At 37.5% G+C, this 22,590-nt stretch overlaps 1 protein-coding gene across 1 annotated transcript in view; it reads left to right on the forward strand.

Moving 5' to 3' along the window:
• KCNN1 (potassium calcium-activated channel subfamily N member 1) overlaps positions 1-22,590 on the forward strand; it is a 194,765-nt gene that overhangs the window by 99,483 nt on the left and 72,692 nt on the right. The window contains exons 4-6 of the mRNA XM_053700682.1: positions 464-605; positions 809-919; positions 4,048-4,175. Of these exons, the coding sequence (XP_053556657.1) occupies positions 464-605; positions 809-919; positions 4,048-4,175 (381 nt within the window). The remainder of the gene's footprint in view (positions 1-463; positions 606-808; positions 920-4,047; positions 4,176-22,590) is intronic.

Raw genomic sequence — 22,590 nt, forward strand, 5'->3', positions numbered from 1 at the left:
TGCTGCCAGAAAGGGTTTATTGTGTGTTAAAAGGCCAACCACCAGAGGACCACAGTGTAGCATTCACAGTGATAGATGGCATTTTAATATAAAAACATCTGAATAAATTTTTAATTGTGCTGTTTTATGTCTCCGTTTTATCTGACGATAACCCAACATAACATTTTATATATTACTCAGCTTTTTTTGCATAAAGAATATTATTTAGTAATTTTCTCAGTGTTTATTCACTTGGTCCTTGATGTGGATGCCCTTTAGCATGAGTAACTTCAGGATTGAGCCTTTAATCCATTCAGTGTCTGTTTAGAATCAAAATCTGGCACTGTACATGGCTAATCATACAATTATTTAGTTGATCCCTCTTGGCTGGAAATTCTTTTTGTTTTTGTTACCTCAATTGTATTACAATTATTTGAGACATTTCTGTTTTATCTGTTTTTCCCTTTAATTCTCCTCCTTACAGGTACCATGACAAGCAGGAGGTGACCAGTAACTTCCTGGGTGCTATGTGGCTCATTTCTATAACGTTCTTATCCATTGGTTATGGAGACATGGTGCCCAATACTTATTGTGGGAAGGGAGTCTGTTTGCTTACTGGAATTATGGTAAGACTGGCACTACGGGTATAAAAACAAGTCTGCACTTTATGAATTCCTCACTCTATTTTATTTGCAAGACACTTTCTCTTGTTTTTACCTTCATTCTAGTGATCATTCTCCATCTTTGTGTCCCATTTCTCTTTCTTACGTTCCCTTTCATGTTATAGGCAGTGTTCCAAAATAAATCTTCCTTTTTTTTTATTTTGCAGGGAGCAGGTTGCACTGCTCTGGTTGTTGCTGTGGTCGCACGAAAGTTGGAACTCACCAAAGCAGAGAAACACGTACACAACTTTATGATGGACACGCAACTTTCAAAGCGGGTACAGAATGACTCAGAGCATCAAGAAGGGTGGGGAGGAGAGTAGGAACAGAAAGCATAGGGATGAGTGAAGAAGAGGGAGACAAGGGATAGAGAGAAATGAAATAAGAGAGAAAAGTGACAGAGGAAGCATATTAGGTGAAAGTGGAGAACATGTTGTATGAGAAACCCTCTTCCATTAAAGGGACAGTAAACACCTTGTAATTACAATCCATTTCTGTGGTGTTGCCAAGTCTTGACATTTTAAAACAAATCAATATCCTTTTTACTGTAATTTTTTAATAGCCAAACTCCACCCACCAATCTCGGCTTTTGTCCACTGATAATAAGGCTAGTCATGGTCATAAAGTTATTATAAAGTGAATTGTTTTGCAGTAGATGCCTGATAAAGACATTTAGGGAAAGATATGCAGCAGAGTTAGCTTTGAGAAGTTAGCAAGCACCATTTCAAGTTTTGGAGAATCGGAAATTCCTCAATTTTCAGAGCTAAATTTCATGAATAGAGGGTAAAATAAATCATGAAAATATATTGCAAAGTTGTTAGATTATGCATTAGTAAATATTTAATGTAGAAATATCAATGTGTTTACTGTCCATTTGGATACTAATGTCCTTCATTGGCATTTTCTATTCCTTTATTTATTCTCTATATATCTCTATATATTTTTTCTACTTTTATGTCATCCACACTCAATCTACTTCATTGTTATTGTTTATGTAATTTACATTACTCTTCATCATTCTCATTTCCCTTATCTACAGTTTTTTCTCTATCTTTTCTTAAAGCGAACATTTGACTTTCATGATTCATATAGAGCATGCAACTTTAAGACATGTGTAAATTCCCTTCTATGATCACATTTACTCCGTTTTCTTGTTATCCTTTGTTGAGAAGCATATTTACATATCTTCAGCAGCAATGCACTGCTGGGCGCTAGCTGGTCGCTACACACATTTATCTCTTTTCATTGGCTCACCAAATGCAGGGCCTGCGCGACAGTATAGGCAGTCTTCGCAGCTGCCTTAGGGCACCCCCAGCAGGAGGCGCAAGATCGGCTTGCCCAGTGCCTGGCTATTGGCATTTGCAAAGCAGGGGCCAGCGTGCTGTGCGTATGAAAAATTGTTTATGTCTGTGTGCACAGCACATTGCCACACACTGTCTCATACAGCCTTGCCCTAGTCATAAACGGGCGTGTGTCAGTCTATGAAGGCAGGCAGGGCAGCTTACTTGCGCATCGGCAGCGCAGCGTACTCCTATCTGACAGAGACTGTGCGTCATGTTCACAGTTATTCAGTGACATGGAGGCGAGGCGGAGGCGGACAGCCATGGAGCCAACTCTCTCACTGAGAGGAAAGTAATGTGTGGATGCTGGTGCCTCGTGGGTGACTGTCACGAAACAGCAGTCAGTACTTACTGAAAAAAATTATTTGAGGCTCAGCCACGTGAGTGACGCCCACCTGTGACCCACCCAGATGGCCAGAGAGACTGGCGCCGGCACTGAAGTGAGACGTGAGAGGTAGAATGATATGTGATATAGACAGTGATATATACTCTGGGATATTATATGTGTTATATACAGTAGCAAATATTTATACTCTGGCTGGTTATTAATTATATGTGATATAGACAGTGACATATACTCGGGCTATTATATGTGATATATCTACAGTGACCCTGGGCTATTATATGTGATATATACAGTGACATATACCCTGGGCTATTATATATGCTATAGACAGTGACATATACCCTGGGCTATTATATGTGATATAGACAGTTACATATAGCCTGGGCTATTATATGTAATATAGACAGTGACTCTGGGCTATTATATGTGACATAGACAGTGACATATACTCTGGGCTATTATATGTGATATAGACAGTGATATATACTCTGGGCTATTATATGGGATATAGACAGTGACATATATTCTGGGTTATTATATGTGATATAGACAGTGACATATATTCTGGGCTATTATATTTTTTTATTTTATTTCATAACAATAAAAGTTAAATTTTATTTTGAGCCCACAATTCTATTGTTGTGATAGCTGTTCAGCTGAATGATATTTCCAAACCAAGAGTGCTATATGTGTTGTCTTTTTGAAGAGTATGTTTCTTCACCTCTTTTCATATTACTCTAGTTCTGAATATACACACAGCACCCACCACGCCTAATAAAGATATATCATTTGTTCGCATATTTCAATTCGCCTACATATTACTACTGACTAGGGATCAAGGTTTTGAAACACATGAAAGTAGTGTCATTGGACTTCCTCTTTTCACTGTCTGATTTGCTATGCAGCACTACCACTGTCTGATTTGCTATGCAGCACTACCACTGTCTGATTTGTTATGCAGCACAACCACTGTGTGATTTGTTATGCAGCACAACCACCACTTCCTGATTTGTTATGCAGCACAAACACTGTCTGATTTGCTATGCTGCAGTACAACTGTCTTATTTGTTATGCAGCACAAACACTGTCTGATTTGCTATGCTGCAGTACAACTGTCTGATTTGTTATGCAGCACAACCACCACTGTTGGATTTGCTATGCAGCACTACCACTTTTTGATTTTAATTTAGCCACTAATCAGCGAGTGATACCCAGGTGCTAAACCAAAAATGGGCTGGCTCCTAAGCTTACATTCCTGCTTTTCAAATACAGATACCAAGAGAACAAAGAAAATAGATCATATTAGTTCGTTAGAAAGTTGCTTAAAATGTCATGCTGTAGCTGAATCATGATATAAAAATTTGACTTTCATATCCTTTTAACTAGCAATGGGATGTATGTAATAGGGGGGGGGGGGGCGGCAAAATGTATCCTCGCCTGTGTGGCCAAAACTCCTAGCACCGGCCCTGACCAAATGTGTTCATCTAGCTTCCAGTAGTACATTGTTTCTCCAGAGCTTACTTTAACTATGTGTTTTAGACATACAAAAGAATTAAACACATAGTTAAATGAAAGTGACAGTCTATAAATATTTTCACTCGTCTCACTTTTTTATTCTTAGTCCTCCATTCTCTCCTTTTCATTCTTTCATCTCTTACTTTATAACCGCCTTTCTCCCTTGGTTTCCCAGAATATTTCTATTTTTATTTTATCTCTTTAGGTGAAAAATGCAGCTGCCAATGTACTCAGGGAAACGTGGCTGATTTACAAATACACAAAGCTTGTGAGGAAGATCGACCATGCTAAAGTACGCAAACACCAACGCAAGTTTCTACAAGCAATTCACCTGTAAGTGTGAGAGGGATGGGAAGAGCATAGGGAAATGCTAATGGGGAAAAGAGAAAGAGTTAAAGAAAAGTGTGAACTGAGATCAAACATCTCACAAAACATGGGAATTTTAAATTTTATAGGCTTTATAGAAGCACCCAATGAAGAAAAAATATATATATTTTAGTAGTATATCATGTTAATACAATGAAATCACTTGACAAATATAGGCCACATATTAAAAAAAAAAAAAAGACAAAAGTATTAAGAGAAAAGAAAGTTTCAGAAGGACATATGATATGTGGGTAGAATGGACATGAGAGGCAATTGTAAAATAAGATATTGTAAGACTGTCAGTCTGTCTGTTTTAAGACTAAAATCATTTCTATTCCAGGGTTCTTAAAACCACGGGTCAAGACATATTACTAGCTCACAACACCATGTTTACTGGGTCGTGACTTGTGTGTGTTGTAGGACAGTGTGTGTGGTGTATGAGAGTGTGTGCTATATGAGATTGTGGTATGTGTGTGTTGTATGAGAGTGTGTGTGTGTTAATACCTTTTACAACACTTTCAAGTTTGACTACAATTGGGAATAAAGTACACACACATTTTAGTCACTTTGCCCAACGTTGCAGCTATTTTGTTGTATAATACTTCGTAAATTTTCAGACCAAACATAAAAATAGGGTTGCGAAGGTATGTGGTATTATTGCACTGTATCTTGTGGAAAAAAGTTTGAATAACCCTGGTCTATTCTATGTAGACATATAGGGGCATATTTATCAAGCTCCGAATGGAGCTTGATGACCTGTGTTTTTGGCGAGCCTGCAGACTCGCCAGAAACAGCAGTTATGAAGCAGTGGTCACAAAGACCGCTGCTCCATAACCTGTCCGCCTGCACTGAGCAGGCGGACAGACATCGGCGGAAATCAACCCGATCGAGTACGATCGGGTTGATTGACACCCCCTGCTGGCGGCCCATTGGCCGCGAGTCTGCAGGGAGCGGCGTTGCACCAGCAGCTCTTGTGAGCTGCTGGTGCAATGCTAAATACAGCGAGGGTATTGCTCGCCGTATTCAGCGAGGTCTGTCGGACCTGATCCGCACTGTCGGATCAGGTCCGACAGACCTTGATAAATAGGGGCCATAGCATCACTGTGTGTATATAAACAATATAGCATGCAGAGTGCGGCTGTGTGAGTGTGTGACTGAGTGTGCGTTTGTTTCTATCAAATAACTCTGCCTATAGACCAATTATTATGTTATGTTCGAATGCTGTACGGTATCAAAGCCACCAACTAATTTGGGCCAATGCTGAATAGATTCCAAATTACTGATGGCTTTTATAGAGCATAGACAAAAAGTGGTAAGCGCTCTGGGAATGTTACTCTCCCCTCTGTGTGTCTGAGTGCTAGGATTTACTCGTTGTTGGATTTTTTATAGAGCATAACCTGTAATATTTACAGGTGGTTATTTAGTGGTTATTGTAAAAAACAAAATATTGTTATTTTCTATTTTTTTATGATTGTGTTACACTGTTAGTTTGCTATAGGCATACAAATAATAAATTAAGGGTTTCACATGAATTTTAAAGTTGTCCTGAGGTGACCCAACTAAGCTTGCTGTTGTACAGTAATTGAATAGGCCAGTATTTCAACTGGCTGTCCAGTAGAATATATGTCAAATTACTGGACACTTATCTGATTAAGTTCAATCTAAGACCTGATTTAAGCACATGGCTGATGGGCTATCGAGCTGTATGTCTCATCTGAGGGCCAGTATTGACATATCATTTTCAAGGGCTGAAGACAATGGGGTCAGATCTGAAGTCTAATAATGACCACACCTCATATACCTCTCTTTCGGCTAGATTTAGAGTTTTGTCGGTAACGACCCGCGTAGCTAACTCTGGCTTTTTTCCCCCCGCACCTTTTAAATACCGCTGGTATTTAGAGTTCACAGAAGGGCTGCGTTAGGCTCCAAAAAGGAAGTGTATAGCATATTTACCGCAATTGCAACTCTCAATACCAGCGGTGCTTACGGACGCGGCCAGCTTCAAAAACGTGCTCGTGCACGATTCCCCCATAGAAAACAATGGGGCAGTTTGAGCTGAAAAAAAACCTAACACCTGCAAAAAAGCAGCGTTCGGCTCTTAACGCAGCCCCATTGTTTCGTATGGGGAAACCGTTTCTAAGTCTGCACCTAACACTCTAACATGTACCCCGAGACTAAACACCCCTAACCTTACACTTATTAACCCCTAATCTGCCGCCCCCGCTATCGCTGACACCTGCTGTATATTATTAACCCCTAATCTGCCGTTCCGTACACCGCCGTAACCTACATTATCCCTATGAAGCCCTAATCTGCTGCCCCTAACACCGCTGACCCTTATATTATATTTATTAACCCCTAATCTGCCCCCCACAACGTCGCCGCCAGCTACCTACAATAATTAACCCCTAATCTGCTGACCGGACCTCACCGCTACTATAATAAATGTATTAACCCCTAATCCGCCTCACTAACCCTATAATATATAGTATTAACCCCTAATCTGCCCTCCCTAACATCACTGACACCTAACTTCAAGTATTAACCCATAATCTGCCGACCGGACCTCACCACTACTATAATAAATGTATTAACCCCTAAAGCTAAGTCTAACCCTAACACTAACACCCCCCTAAATTAAATATAATTTAAATCTAACTATATAAATTAACTCTTATTAAATAAATTATTCCTATTTAAAGCTAAATACTTACCTGTAAAATAAACCCTAATATAGCTACAATATAAATTATAATTATATTGTAGCTATTTTAGGATTTATATTTATTTTACAGGCAACTTTGTAATTATTTTAACCAGGTACAATAGCTATTTAATAGTTACCCAGTTCAAATAATTACAAAATTACCTGTAAAATAAATCCTAACCTAAGTTACAATTAAACCTAACACTACACTATCAATAAATTAATTAAATAAAATACCTACAATTATCTACAATTAAATCTAACACTACACTATCAATAAATTAATTAAATAAAATACCTACAATTATCTACAATTAAATCTAACACTACACTATCAATAAATTAATTACATGAAATACCTACAAATAAATAAAAATAAATAAACTAACTAAAGTACAAAAAATAAAAAAGCTAAGTTACAAAAAATAAAAAAATTAATTACAAACATAATAAAAATATTACAACAATTTTAAGCTAATTACACCTACTCTAAGCCCCCTAATAAAATAACAAAGCCCCCCAAAATAAAAAAATGCCCTACCCTATTCTAAAATACAAATATAAAAGCTCTTTTACCTTACCAGCCCTTAAAAGGGCCTTTTGCGGGGCATGCCCCAAAGAATTCAGCTCTTTTGCCTGTAAAAAAAACATACAATACCCCCCCAACATTACAACCCACCACCCACATACCCCTAATCTAAACCAAACCCCCCTTAAATAAACCTAACACTAAGCCCCTGAAGATCTTCCTACCTTATCTTCACTACACCGGGTATCAGCGATCCATCCAGGCTCCGAAATCTTCATCCAAGCCCAAGCGGGGGCTGGAGATCCATCATCCGGCTGAAGTCTTCTATCAAGCGGCAAGAAGAAGTCCAGAAGAGGCTCCAAAGTCTTCATCCTATCCGGGCAGAAGAGGAGATCCGGACCGGCAACCATCTTCATCCAAGCGGCATCTTCTATCTTCATCCGATGATGAGCGGCTCCATCTTGAAGACCTCCGGCGTGGATCCATCCTCTTCTTCCGACGTCCTAAGTCCGAATGAAGGTTCCTTTAAATGACGTCATCCAAGATGGCGTCCCTCAAATTCCGATTGGCTTATAGTATTCTATCAGCCAATCGGAATTAAGGTAGGAAAAATCTGATTGGCTGATGGAATTAGCCAATCAGACTCAAGTTCAATCCGATTGGCTGATCCAATCAGCCAATCAGATTGAGCTCGCATTCTATTGGCTGATCGGAACAGCCAATAGAATGCAAGCTCAATCTGATTGGCTGATTCAGATTTTCCATACCTTAATTCCGATTGGCTGATAGAATCCTATCAGCCAATCAGAATTCAAGGGACGCCATCTTGGATGACGTCATTTAAAGGAACCTTCATTCGGACTTAGGAGGTCTTCAAGATGGAGCCGCTCGTCATCGGATGAAGATAGAAGATGCCGCTTGGATGATGATGGTTGCCGGTCCGGATCTCCTCTTCTGCCGGATAGGATGAAGACTTTGGAGCCTCTTCTGGACTTCTTCTTGCCGCTTGATAGAAGACTTCAGCCGGATGATAGATCTCCAGCCCCCGCTTGGGCTTGGATGAAGATTTCGGAGCCTGGATGGATCGCTGATACCCGGTGTGGTGAAGATAAGGTAGGAAGATCTTCAGGGGCTTAGTGTTAGGTTTATTTAAGGGGGGTTTGGGTTAGATTAGGGGTATGTGGGTGGTGGGTTGTAATGTTGGGGGGTATTGTGTTTATTTTTACAGGCAAAAGAGCTGAATTCTTTAGGGCATGCCCCGCAAAAAGCCCTTTTAAGGGCTGGTAAGGTAAAAGAGCTTTTCTATTTTAATTTTAGAAAAGGGTAGGGCATTTTTTTATTTTGGGGGGCTTTGTTATTTTATTAGGGGCTTAGAGTAGGTGTAATTAGCTTAAAATTGTTGTAATATTTTTATTATGTTTGTAATTAAATTTTTTATTTTTTGTACTTTAGTTAGTTTATTTAATTGTATTTATTTGTAGGTATTTCATGTAATTAATTTATTGATAGTGTAGTGTTAGGTTTAATTGTAGGTATTTTATTTAATTAATTTATTGATAGTGTAGTGTTAGGTTTAATTGTAACTTAGGTTAGGATTTATTTTACATGTAATTTTGTTATTATTTTAACTAGGTAGCTATTAAATAGTTATTAACTATTTAATAGCTATTTTACCTGGTTAAAATAAATACAAAGTTGCTTGTAAAATAAATATAAATCCTAAAATAGCTACAATATAATTATAATTTATATTGTAGCTATATTGGGGTTTATTTTACAGTTAAGTATTTAGCTTTAAATAGGAATAATTTATTTAATAAGAGTTAATTTATTTCGTTAGATTTAAATGATATTTAACTTAGGGGGGTGTTAGTGTTAGGGTTAGACTTAGCTTTAGGGGTTAATACATTTATTAGAGTAGCGGTGAGGTCTGGTCGGCAGATTAGGGGTTAATACTTGAATTTAGGTGCTTTATGAACTGGTGTTAGCTCAGAAAGCTCTTAACTCCTGACTTTTTTCTGCGGCTGGAGTTTTGTCATTAGATTTCTAACGCTCACTTCAGCCAAGACTCTAAATACCAGCGTTAGGAAGATCCCATTGAAAAGATAGGATACGCAAATGGCGTAGGGGGATCTGCGGTATTGAAAAGTCGCAGCTGCAAAGTGAGCGTTAGACCCTTACCTACAAGATTCTAAATACCAGCGGTAGCCCAAAACCAGCGTTAGGAGCCTCTAACGCTGGTTTTGACGGCTAACGCCAAACTCTAAATCTAGCCGTTTAGATCTTACGCTGGTTCTCCAGTATTTTTGTGGAGCACAGTTGGCAACTCTAGTCCCAGTGCAAACAATGGCTGCTCATCATATTTGCATAGATAAAAATAATGCTCTGTGTAAAAGAATATTCAGTTTCTGGCCTAGATTCAATAACCAAAATTGTGAAACTAATATTTCACTAAAAAAAACTCACTGCAACATCACAACTGAAAAATTGTAGAATTTAAAAAGGTTTGGACTCAACCCTCACTTCTATGAGTTGTGGGATCGTTCTATTATAATTAATGGAGAAGTATCTATCTCAGAACCGTTGATTTCTCTGTGCATACAAAGATGATCCACTATAAAGGATACCAGCATCATAAAAATGCCTTCAAAACATTACACTAAATAGGAGAATTTAAACAAAAAATACTCCTCCTATAAAACAGTCCAGTATAACATTTGCAAACTTGAAAATAGAAAATGAAAGATGAGACAACCTTATCAGCCTTGAAATAACCCTACTTGACCATAATATTCCCCAATTCTTGAATGAGGGTTAGGTAATCCGGAAATGCCTCTAGAAAGCCATGGAAAAGCCATGGCCAGACCCTCTTCTGCATGTGTGAGGTTTCTAAAAAAGGTTCTTTTTCTAACCAGTGAGGCTACTTTACCCCTAATGGAGAATATTTTAGACCGCTGCTTCACAACTTCTTGATAACTTCTGTTTCGGCTCGCCCGAAACATGGGGCATCAAGCTCCATACGGAGCTCGATAAATATGCCCCTTTGGCTGAAAGGAGTTACAGAAGATTTGAACCAAGTACCTTATGAAGATAGTGCAAGTACTGTAGACTATACAATTGCACAACCTTCACTTTTTAGTTTTAGTAGATTCCAGTACAAACTATGATAAATGGAAAATAAAAAAATAGGTAAATAACAACCTATAACAGTCAGTATCAAGAGTCACCTATCTGTTCTATAACCTAAAATGTCCTAATACCTCACAAACATCTAGATTACGAGTTTTGCGCTAAACAGGGTGCGAAAATAACGCCCAAAAATTTGTGTTATTGCACTTTTCATAGCGCTGCCATTACGAGTTACTGAAAAGCCTCCTTGTGCTGTGCGTTATGCTGCTGATTTTACGTACTTGTGCATGATTTCCCCATAGACATCAATAAGGAGAGAGTGTTAGAAAAAAATCTAACACCTGAGATCGCGGAATGGCAAATCGCCATAACGCAACAACATTGATGACTATGGGGGAAAGAAAGTTAAGTTTAAACCTAACACCCTAAAATAAACCCCTGATCTAAACATCCCTTATCCGCCGCCGCTGACTTTGCGGACAGTAAATAAAATTATTAACTCCTAATCCGCCACTCCCAGACATCGCTAACACTAAATAAACCCATTAACCCCTAAACCGCCAGCCCCCCACATCGTAACTACTAAACTAAACCTATTAAACCCTAAATGGGTTAGGGGCAATAGATAGCTTAGGTTTCTTTTAGACTTAGGTTTTTTATTTTGGGGGGACTATTTTTTTCTAGGTAAAAGAGCTGTTTAAATTAGGGCAATGCCCTTCAAAAGGCCCTTTTAAGGGTTATTGGTAGTTTATTGTAGGTTAGGGGTTGTTTTTATTTTGGGGGGCTTTTTTATTTTTATAGGTCTATTAGATTAGGTGTAATTGTTTTTAATTTTGATAATTTCTTTTATTATTTTTTGTAATCAGAGTTTTTTTAATTTTTTAGTAGTATTAGTTTTTTTTAAAAAATTTGTAATTTAGGTTTTTAATTTTTTCGTATTGTTAGGTTTTTTTAATCATGTAATTTAGGATTTTTAATTGGTAGTTTTTTTTTATTAGAATAGTTATGTTAGGTTAATTTATAGTTTAAACTTAGGTTTGTTTTATTTCACAGGTAAGTTTTTAGTTATTTAAAGATTAGTTTATTAGTTATGAAGTGGAGGACTGGAGGTTTAGGGGTTAATAATTATTATGATGTTGGCGATGTGGGGGGCCGGCGGTTTTGGGGTTAATAGGTTTATTTAGAGGCGGCGATGCCAGGGGTGGTGGATTAGGGGTTAATAGGTTTATTTAATAGTTGTGATGTGGGTGGGTGGCAGATTAGGGGTTAATAAATGTAATATAGTATTTGCAATGCGGGAGGGTGGCAGTTGAGGGGTTAATAGGTAGTTTATGGGTGTTAGTGTACTTTGTAACACTTTAGTTATGAGTTTTGTAAAACAATTTTGTTTTGCAAAATCCATAACTACTGGTCTCAGATGGCGGAATGGATCGTTTCGGTATAGGCTGTAACGCTAGCAGTTTAGCCGGATCGCATAACCTGTAATATGGCGCTATGGAAATCCCGCAATCAAATGTAATTTTTTAAGTGCAGAATGGACGTTGCGTTACAGGCTAAAATGCTTGTGGTATAGCTAATACGCCGCGACTCGTAATATGCGTTACCGTTACCGGCCATTCCACGCGCAATGGCCAATTTTTCAGCAATATAGCCGTACCACAACACTTGTAATCTAGCTGAAAGTTATATATTTGCAACCTATACTGGCAGCGCAGATAATTCATATATTTTTTAAGAAATGCAGGCATTGTCTTGTGGGTAAGTAAATACAATTCCAATGGTTTTTTGTTTTTTTTATTAAAGTTAACATTATTTGATGATAGATTTATATATATATATTAAAATATGTTATGTTTGCAGATGATCCTGTAAAACAATGGTTATTAACACCAGTAATTAGTGATGTAGGTTCTGAGCCAGAAACATTCATCAAAGCACTTAGGAGGTCAAGGCAAAATAGATTGGACCTTCTCTCTCCTCAAAATGAGGTTTAGGTGCCTGGATCACTCCAGTGGTTCTCTAAAATATAGACTAAAGAAGGTGGTAGACATCATCACTGCTTGCGTTTGCCTGCAAAACACTACAGAAGAACAGGGCCTGTCAAAGGATATCCATGTACAAGAAGACCTAGAGGAGAAGAAGAGGACTCAACCAGGGTGTTATCAGGCAGCTGTAACAAATATAACTTCATTACATCATCAGCGTTTCCCAGGTAAATATTATTTTATTCTCTAGCAAAATCATTAACATTTTTAACTTTGTAAATTCCTGACAGTAAAAAAAAAAAGCATTTCTTCAACCTCTTTTATTCTTCTAGGTACAACCATGTGTGAATCAAATCTAAGAAGAAAGAAGGAGGAATAATTGAAACTGGAAAATGTACTTATGAAAAAAACACAAAAAAACGGGTATTACTCAATTATGAATAGATTAAAATGAGCTGGGACTGTTTCTCTTTTGAAATTTAGGAGATTGAATAACTTTAAAGATTGTCAGTGCACTTTTTGTTTAAAAGGTGGAAACAGAAGAAAACTGATGGTTTCAAAGAAATACAATAGACTGTCATCCACATGGACAGAATATTGTATTATATTAATGTAATATAATAATATTATAGTATAATAATGCAACTCTAATAATGTATCTTAAAACAAAGTGCCAAATTAAATTTAAAAATATATTATAGAAATAAAATAATTTGTAAATTGTAAATGAAGCTCCTTATATTGGTAAAATGTATAGGACAGCCAGAGAAAAGAACAGAGATTTAGGGCAAGATTTATTACAAGGCGAATGTCCTGATCAGTTGCAGGTTCACTAATTTGAGCCTGCAGCTGATATTTAAGTTTAAATCGCTGCCTCATAAAGACTGGAATTGGCAGTTGAAAATCACCACAGATTCATTCGACCGGGTTGATTGACAAGCCCTACTCTCAGGCAACTGGTTGCATGAGGGTAGGCGACGGTATTGCACAAGTGTTCCCTTGTGCAATGATAAATATGGGGAACACATTCTCCCAACAATTTGCAATAAGATGCGGACAGGTTCACAACATGTGAATGCTGTTCACTCGCAAATTGATACATCTTGCCCATAGTATAGTGTCAATTATAAGATGCATACATGAGCTACTTCAGAAGGGCTACATAAAAAATAAATTAAATGTCTCCATTTTGTATCAATTAAAGTTTAATTGTAGCTATATTAAAAACTAGTTGTAACTACTATTATTTTTGTAATTAAAGTAGTAAAAAAAAAGTAAAGTAGTATAATGAAAGGGGTGTTATCACTAAAGCAAAATCCCCATGGTCAGTGTCTGAAATGATATGTGATGGTAGTTCACATTTAAAGGAAATAATAAAAAAAAATATTCTGTAAAAGTTTTATATAATTGTTTATAGTACATATGGTGAGAATTAGCAACAAACCTTACCTCTGGGCTGCTAAAGGGCTATTAAAAAAAGAATGAACAGCGAGTAAGTGTCATTGTGTCTGTCATGTGGCGCTGTTTTGAACTGGCATTTAAGTTACATGTGGCTGAAGATGGACATGTGAGTCCTAGTTCAATAACTTGGACTCTTGTCGTCGATATATCTGGACCTTAAATTAAGTACTTATATATTCACTTTTAAGCCCTTTTCAATCAAATACCTTGAAACATACAATATAATTTTTAATACATTTATATGTTTTTTCGTTAGAAATTTTTTTTTTTTTTTTTTTAAATCTATACTATCTACATATTTCAACTTTAGCACAGTTTCAGGTTAGCACTCATAGCGATAAATAGAAAAAGCTTTCTTTAGCATGCCCCATAGAAGTTTATTGGGAGAGGGAGTTAGTATGGTCACGATATCCGAAGTCCTTAAGTTAGCACGCCTGAGTCTTTCGCTCATGCGTTATCTTTTTACTTTCAACTTGCTCATGAGTGATAACAAATAATGGCTCCACTTGAAATCTAGACCTATATCTGTATATCTATATATAAATATATATAGAAGGTATTTGTTGTTACAAGCACTCACTGTTAGAACAACTGCCTGGGTGCTCTCATGAAATGCTTTTATTTCAGATCATTTTTCTTTTATTCATCCAGGTTAACGTTTCGGTCCTCACAGGGACCTTTTTTTAAGACCAAATATTTTCTTTGCTGCTTTTTATTTTGGAGTTTGAACAAAAATAAAAAGCAGCAAAGAAAATATTTGGTCTTGAAAAAGGTCCCTGTGAGGACCGAAATGTTGGCCTGGATGAATAAAAGAAAAATGATCTGAAATAAAAGCAGATGTAATTATTTCATCAAAAGCCCTACTACATGTATTTATATACAAATATAGGTATAGATATATATTTTACATAAATATATACAGATAGGTCAGCATGCTAAGGCACTGTGGCTGAGCTCTGTAGCAACCCAAGGTTTGCAGGTTCGATCCCCGGTGAGGTACACTCAGCCTTTCATCCTTCCGAGGTTGATAAAAATGAGCAGCGACTTGAGACCCTTACGGGTGATTAGCCACGCTTTACAAGTACCCAAAACATACATACATATATATATATAAATATATATTTAATAATAAAAAGAACAGGTATTTGAAGTATTCATAGCGCACCCTCGGCTTTAGCGCAGTTGATCTGCAACACCTTCAGGTAGCCATAAAAATAAAAGGCTTTTTAGTGCATTCCATAGAAGTCTATGGGCAAAGGGAGTTAGCTTGGTCACAAAATCCAACCTCCAGATGTTAGTGCAACTGAGTCTTTCGCTTGCGGGCTACATTTTAACTTTTAACTAATACTAGCGCTAACATGGGAGCGCTATTTATTTTCCTTGAGTGCAGTTAAAATGTATTGCTCCACTTCTTATCTAGGCCTTAAAGGGATAGAAAACTAAAAACTTAAAAGCACATAAATGCATTTCAGTTTTAAAAATATACATATATTAGCAAAAATGCCTCTAGTAAATATATATTATTATTTATTTATTTTAAATATATATTTTCAATGAAGCCCATCTGAGCTAATAGTCTCCTTTCATGTACACCATTTCATTCTACTTATAAGATAAGAGTTTTAAGAAGAGACCAAGTTTTTATTGGGACTTTTTTGTGACATCATACATTTAGTATATTGTGTTTTATTTATATGTAAAATGTTTTTATTCATGTTTGCTGAATAAATGTTTTATTTTCAATTTATTTTCCATTGAGGTGGTATAAATGGAGCTGTAAGCTACTGAAGCGGCCGACAGCTAAAAGTAAGTTACGGCTCAATTTTAATACCAGGTTTCCATTGAAATATTTAAGCAATGCATGCCGTCGCTCTTTCCATGTATGTGTAAGTTAACAATGCGTTAACGCTTCCAACCGACTTCAGATTATTTGAGAATCGCACCATAACAAGTTTGTTGCTCTGGTAATACGTCCTTAGATTATAAAAGTTTATGTTGGCACCTGTGCTCCTTACCTGTGATTACCCCAAGAGAGAAAGACAATTAGTTGTGGTGTTAGGAGTTTGGTGGGTTTGAGCTAGGTAGAGTGATTTGGAGAGTTAATTTTATTCTATTATTTAAGTTTATTGTAGGTCACATAAGTATGCAAGGAATTTATAAAAATGTTTGGGTTTTAATTTCTTTTTAAATTTATTTTTATATGTATAATATTCAGTGTTTCCCCAGGCATAGGCATAGTTGGAGTTTTGGAGTTATGTTCTTGATTATATTTGTATATGTAAGTACATATTGAAATATTATTAAGAACATAATTCCAACCTGCCTGAGGAAGCACTAAACATTACATATAAAAATACATAAAAAAAAAGGAAATACTTGTAATGGAAATTAGGACTACACCTAGGGCTAGTTTCCATTGAGGTGGTAAATTGTGGAAACTGGTGATAAAAAAACATTTATCTCCTTTAAAGGCCTAGTTTCCAATGAGGTGGTAAAGTTTGGAAACCAGTGGTAACATTAAAACTCTCCATAGACTTTAATGGAGCATTAAAGTCTATGGAGTCTGTTTAAATGTTTTTACCACCTCAATGGAAACTAGTCCATAGTTATTTTTGTGATTTGCAAACTCGCACGAACCCAATTGCGACTCAATGGAAAGGAGCCCTAGATATGGGCTTCAGAAGAGCAATGATCAGGTGCCTCTGCCTCTGGAAGCTGACGCATTGCATGTAATTTCATCATGCTTTGTGATGATGCCATTAGCTTGCTGACATCCAATTTGTGTCATTTATCCCTAAGGCACCAATGTAAAATACAATTCCCAAATCCCTTTTTGCAGCACACACTGGAGCAATTGTTAAATGTCTTGTTTCATAGTTTAAATTAAAATGGTATTTCAATGTATCTTTAATACAGTGTAATAAAGACTTTTCAATCCTGACTTTTACCATTATGTAGCAATAACAATACCAATAGGAATAATTGAAATAAAATGACAACAGTTTTCTTAAGTGACATGTTACCCAAATAGTGAATGACCTGAGAGTGCTGCAGCATATCTGTAAAAAGCTGATGGAAAATATCGTATGAACATCTCTATATAAAAAAATAAGTGATTTTACCTCAAAATTTCCTTAGTAGCCACAACCCACTGTAAAAGAACTTTAAACATCCATTGAGATTGCTAGTCCTGGGACTTGCAAATGAGCATGCATCTGGCATGTGTGTGGACAGCCTCTTAATTTTACTTCTCAGTGTAAGGATGGAAATACATCTTTGCCATAAGTACCCCCAACTGCAACCCCATAATATTTAAAATAATAATAATAATACCAATAATAAGTGACAATCATATGTATCCCAGAATGGGATAAATTGGTTACAGATTTTTCTGGTTTTAAAAACTGATTTTAAAATCCTGTTTAACTGAATGCAAAGAGAAAGAGGTAAGGGTTTCACAGATACATATCAGGTAAACTGTAACGGTACCTTGACTTGTGGGGAAAAACGCTGCTGTCCTCAGCGCCATAAGAGAAACACTCATGTGAGTGACGTCGCTACCTCTAGCAAGTCAGCGGGTGAACTGATTCACAGAAAAAAAGAAGGAATTCCCCAAACTCGAAAAGGTCACATATAGAGTCCACAAGGTACAGCAAACACTATGCACAAGCCTTAAGTAAAATATACAATCAGTAACATGTATTTTGACACCTGCACTTACACAAACTATATATGTCAGAATTTGTGGGCAGGTCTGTATGACTAGATAAGTCGGAATACACCTGGCCCCAAATTATCTTTGAGAAAGCGCCATTTGGGCGTGAAACCCGTCAGATGACGTAATAACTGCAATACCGCTTCACTGTGAGTTTGTCTTCATCATTTTTATTGCATACTGAATAAAAAAATTCTTAGTTTTACTTAAGGCTTGTGCATAGTGTTTGCTGTACCTTGTGCACTCTATGAGGCCTTTTATCAAATGTCTGTCGGACCTGATCCGACAGTGCGGGTCAGGTCCGACAGACATCACTGAATGCGGAGAGCAATATGCTCTCCGTATTCAGCATTGTACCAGCAGCTCTTGTGAGCTGCTGGTGCGACGCTGTGCCCTGCAGACTCGCGGGGTGTCAATCAACCCCATCGTACTTGATCGGTTTGAATTCTGGCGATGTCTGTCTGCCTCATCAGAGCAGATAGACAGGGTTTTGGAGCAACGGTCTTTAGACCGCTGCTTTATAACTGCTGTTTCTGGCGAGTCTGAAGACTTGCCAGAAACACGGGCCCTCAAGCTCCGTTCGGAGCTTGATAAATGGGCCTCTATTTGTGACCTTCTCGAGTTTGGGGAATTCCTTTTTTTTTTTTCTTTAACTGAATGCAAATGCAGCAAATCACTGTTTTCTCTATAAGTTGTTTCCTTTACTATTTGTTGCTTTACTATGTCCACAAACACAACACACATATAGGGCCAGATTATAAGCAGAGAGCAAAATTGCGCTTTTGCGAGTGCGATATTTGTGCTCCACTCGTAATACCAGCGTAGGTCCATTGCATGGAAGCTTTGCACTCATTAGAGCGCGCTTCCATAGGCTCCAGTGATGGGTAGTGTTATATTAACACACAAATATGTATATATGCATATACATATATATTTATAGTAATACCACAGTCCCCATAGACCACAATGTAAAGGCACCCGCCAACTTTAGCCCCTCATAACTGCTTAAAAAGTTATTTTAGGGGGACTTCCGGGCGGCGGCCATGCTTGGACGCAATATTTTGAGCTGCTCCAGTTATCCTACTAACTCGAACTGTAATCTCAATGTAAGAACTCCAGCTGAACTTCAATTTGATAACATTTTGATTTACAGAGGATTCCCTTTCAAGAGATACTCATATTTTCTGGATTGCTGCCTGCTCTTAGAATCCGGAGCTTTACTCTGAGGTTTAGGCCTCAATACAACCCCCCCCCCCCCCAGTGCTTTCCCCTCATCGATTTCACTGTTGAGCAGCGCCATCTGTGCGCTGATTAATAACCACATACCTACATAAAGTCTGCTATAGAGGCTTAAAATGGACAATATTGCATGTATTTTAAAAGAACTGAGCTGCTTGCTTGATGGCTACCAAACTGTATTTGAGGAGAAGCTACAGAGGGCGTCTAACCCTTTGTGTAATTACGCCTTTGAGGGATCTCCCCAACAGGAGCCTATCTACGCAGAAGAGGAGAATGATGAGCTTCTTATCTCCAGTGCACATTACCAGATACTGAACTTACCCGGAGAGACCGCATACTTCCTGCGATAGATCTGGAAATCAGGGATTGCGGAGTCAAACACAAGATTAGTGTAGCTAATCTTGTGCTAATCTTCAGCTTTGGAGGAGACCCATAGCTGCCTTACCGCTAGGGAACAGTCGGCCCCTGCAGCGAGTCCAGAGAATATAGCACCAGTATATATGGGGATCACGGCTGTGTTCCCTGCCAAACTGAAGATGGATATTTGGCTGCAAACAATTGCCTTTCATGGATATGGGGCCATGCAGACTTGGCGAGACTTCGTTGCTAATTCCTTAATTTCTCTACATCCACCCTCCTCCCCCATACATATGGGAACACTAAAAATGTGCTGGGATTTAGGTGATGTTTCTCCCTTTCCCCAACTACCTGGCCTTGATCTAGACACAACTGACCCAGCCTCTGAAGCTGCCTTGTTCCCATTCAAATTTCCCCATTTGACCAGGAACTGGGCTACCTGATTGATATCTCACATGGGAGATCTGTTCAGTATGACCGCACTGGAGTGGACTAATGAACTCATGTACTCTTTTCTCTTTCCTAGGTTAATTATCTTAGCCACCAGTAAGAATATCCATTTGGTTGTAAAAGTACTAATTGATTTACTTCATTAGCTATATTTTATAGAAGTGCTTTCCAAACTGTGTGCCGCAACACATTAGTGTGTCAGCGGCAGTGTGTAGGTGTGTCGCACGAAATGCAGAACATTTTGCGGAAAGGGAACCATGGAGCTCCCTTACTCGCGTCTGCTTCCCTTGGTTCCACACCCTGAACTACCGAAAGCAGCTCTGCTAATGTGACTGGTGGTTTCAGAGCGGTAGGATGAGGAGTTTGGAAGAAGAACAATGTGGTGTGTAGACTAGAGTGAGAAGAACAGAGCAAGGAATTACACCACCTTCAACTCTCGACTGTGCTGAGCGGCAGGCTCCCCCGGTGGTCCTGGACTGGGACTGCACTGAGCGGGCCATCCGCCATCTTGACCAATAGTGTGGAGGCCAGAAGACTCCAAATCAGTATGCACCCAATCGCCCGAGCGAGTTCAGCTGCAGGCTGTCATCCAGTCAACCCACTTGCTGCTGGCTGAAGGTATGCCACCCTCCCAAACAGCAAGCTACCGACCACGCAACACTTTTCCTTTTCAAACTTAAAGATACTGAAATATTTAAAAATGCTTGATGACGAAATGTGAGTGTCTTTTCCACCAAATATTCAGAAACTGTGTTCATCCCACCAACCTCATACACCTCATTAAAATTGTAAGTAGTTATTGGTGTTATTAAACTTTTTTAAATTCTTGCACATACTTACATACTGTCGTAAATACATTTAGTTATTATATAATTTATGTATGTGTCCCTATCTCTTATAACAAATTAGTTTAACCTCCCGGTTTGCTAGTACAACTAAATTACTGTGTCACAAAATGATGCATGTCTAAAAAGCGTGTCACCAACATGAAAAGTTTGGAAAGCTCTGCTTTAGAGTATGTGATGGGCAACAATATATCACTATAAACCACTTAACAGTTATATTATTCTATTTTTATACCTTGCTGTAGCACAAAAACACCTCTACTTGATGTTTAACAAATGACTATCAGCTGTCAGATGTTTAACAAATGACAGTTTGATGTTTAACCTCTATATCTTGCTGCATAATGCTTATTGTTAAATAACACAGATATATCTCCAATATACTATTTGCCTATATATCAATGCCTAAATCAAATACAAAACATAGGCACCTATATATCAGTATCAAATCTAACATAAAATAGAACCATAATATTTGATACTGATCCAATATCATTATATTGATACAAGATTAACCGTCTAGTTATCCAATACTTGTAATCTATTCACTTTATTTTCCTATATAGTGTATTACGCAATTTAATATACTTCCAGAGCGAGCAGCCAAAGTATTATTTGTGTTTTTAATGTAATTTCTTTCCCGTACATTTTAAGTAGTGTTACAAATTAAAAGTTAAGTTTTACTATTAGATTTTTTTACTCTGTCACCTATGAGTTCTGCACACCTATTAATAACCAGTCTTCATAACTAGTTTAAATCATATTCAAATAAAGCTCTTGAGTGCTTTAGATGTACTCTTTCAGTGGTTCTTTTCTGAGCCACTAACAACCCTTCTATTTTTATCATTGTCTACTTATGTACCCAACCTGCTTGCCCATTTTTTGGGATTATGTGGCTTTTTGGAATTTAAGAAGCAATTGCATATTGCTATTAACTATAATCGCTATTAATGACAGCCTAAGGCTAGATGATCTAGCTATACCTTGGATTTAATTCAACTACCTAGTTCTTCATGCAGTTGTTATATTTCACTGTAAAGACATACATCATCTCCCCTCTTAAGTTTGTGACATAAAGCTAGCATTTGTTTTTAGCCATAAATACTAGTATACAGCATATATACTACTGCTCCATTTAAACAATGCCTACACTGCAGTATCTCACATGCTAAAAATTAGATATGCCTGATTTCCCTGTTTCTATAGAGCCTTATCCAATATGATATCCCTATCTGGAAAACAGACAAACTGCTTTGGTTTAATACAGCTACCTAAGTTCCTTTTTTTTTTACAAGCCCCCATAACTATATCTCACTGTCCTGACAGATATTTTCTCTCCCCATTTGTGTGTGACATGACGTCAGACATTTGTTTCTTAGATGTAATGATATTGGTATGGTATAGCATATCTGAGCTGCATTTTTTCTCTATTTTCCTTATTTTATGCAACAGAAATTGGAAGCCCATCTCTTCTCACCATTTGTTAGGTAACCTTAGCTCTCTTCATGAGTATATATCTGTATTTTCCCTACCACCAGCAAAAGGCAAACATTTGTGTTAATGGCATATGTCTAAAAGATGACATCATTTTACAGTTCTCACATAATGCATGACATAACTATATCACGAGTGACTTAAAGGGACAGTATACACTCATTTTCATATAACTGTATGTAATAGACACTACTATAAAGAACAAGATGCCCAGATACTGATATAAAAATGCATTATAGAACGGTTTAAAGACTTACTTAGAAGCTTTCAGTTTAGCTCTGTTGAAAAGGTAGTTGGAAAGCCCATTGCAAGTGGGAAATAAGACACTCCCCCCTCCCCCTTCTTTTGCATATGAAAAGACCCTTTACACAAACAGGAGCAAGCTGGAGAAGGTAGCTGATGGTATTCAAATAAAACTTTGGGGCTTGGTTAGGAGTCTGAAAATCAGAGCAATGTTCTTTAAAAATAAGC

This window comes from Bombina bombina, chromosome 2 (assembly GCF_027579735.1).
Source record: "Bombina bombina isolate aBomBom1 chromosome 2, aBomBom1.pri, whole genome shotgun sequence".
Taxonomy (NCBI): domain Eukaryota; kingdom Metazoa; phylum Chordata; class Amphibia; order Anura; family Bombinatoridae; genus Bombina; species Bombina bombina.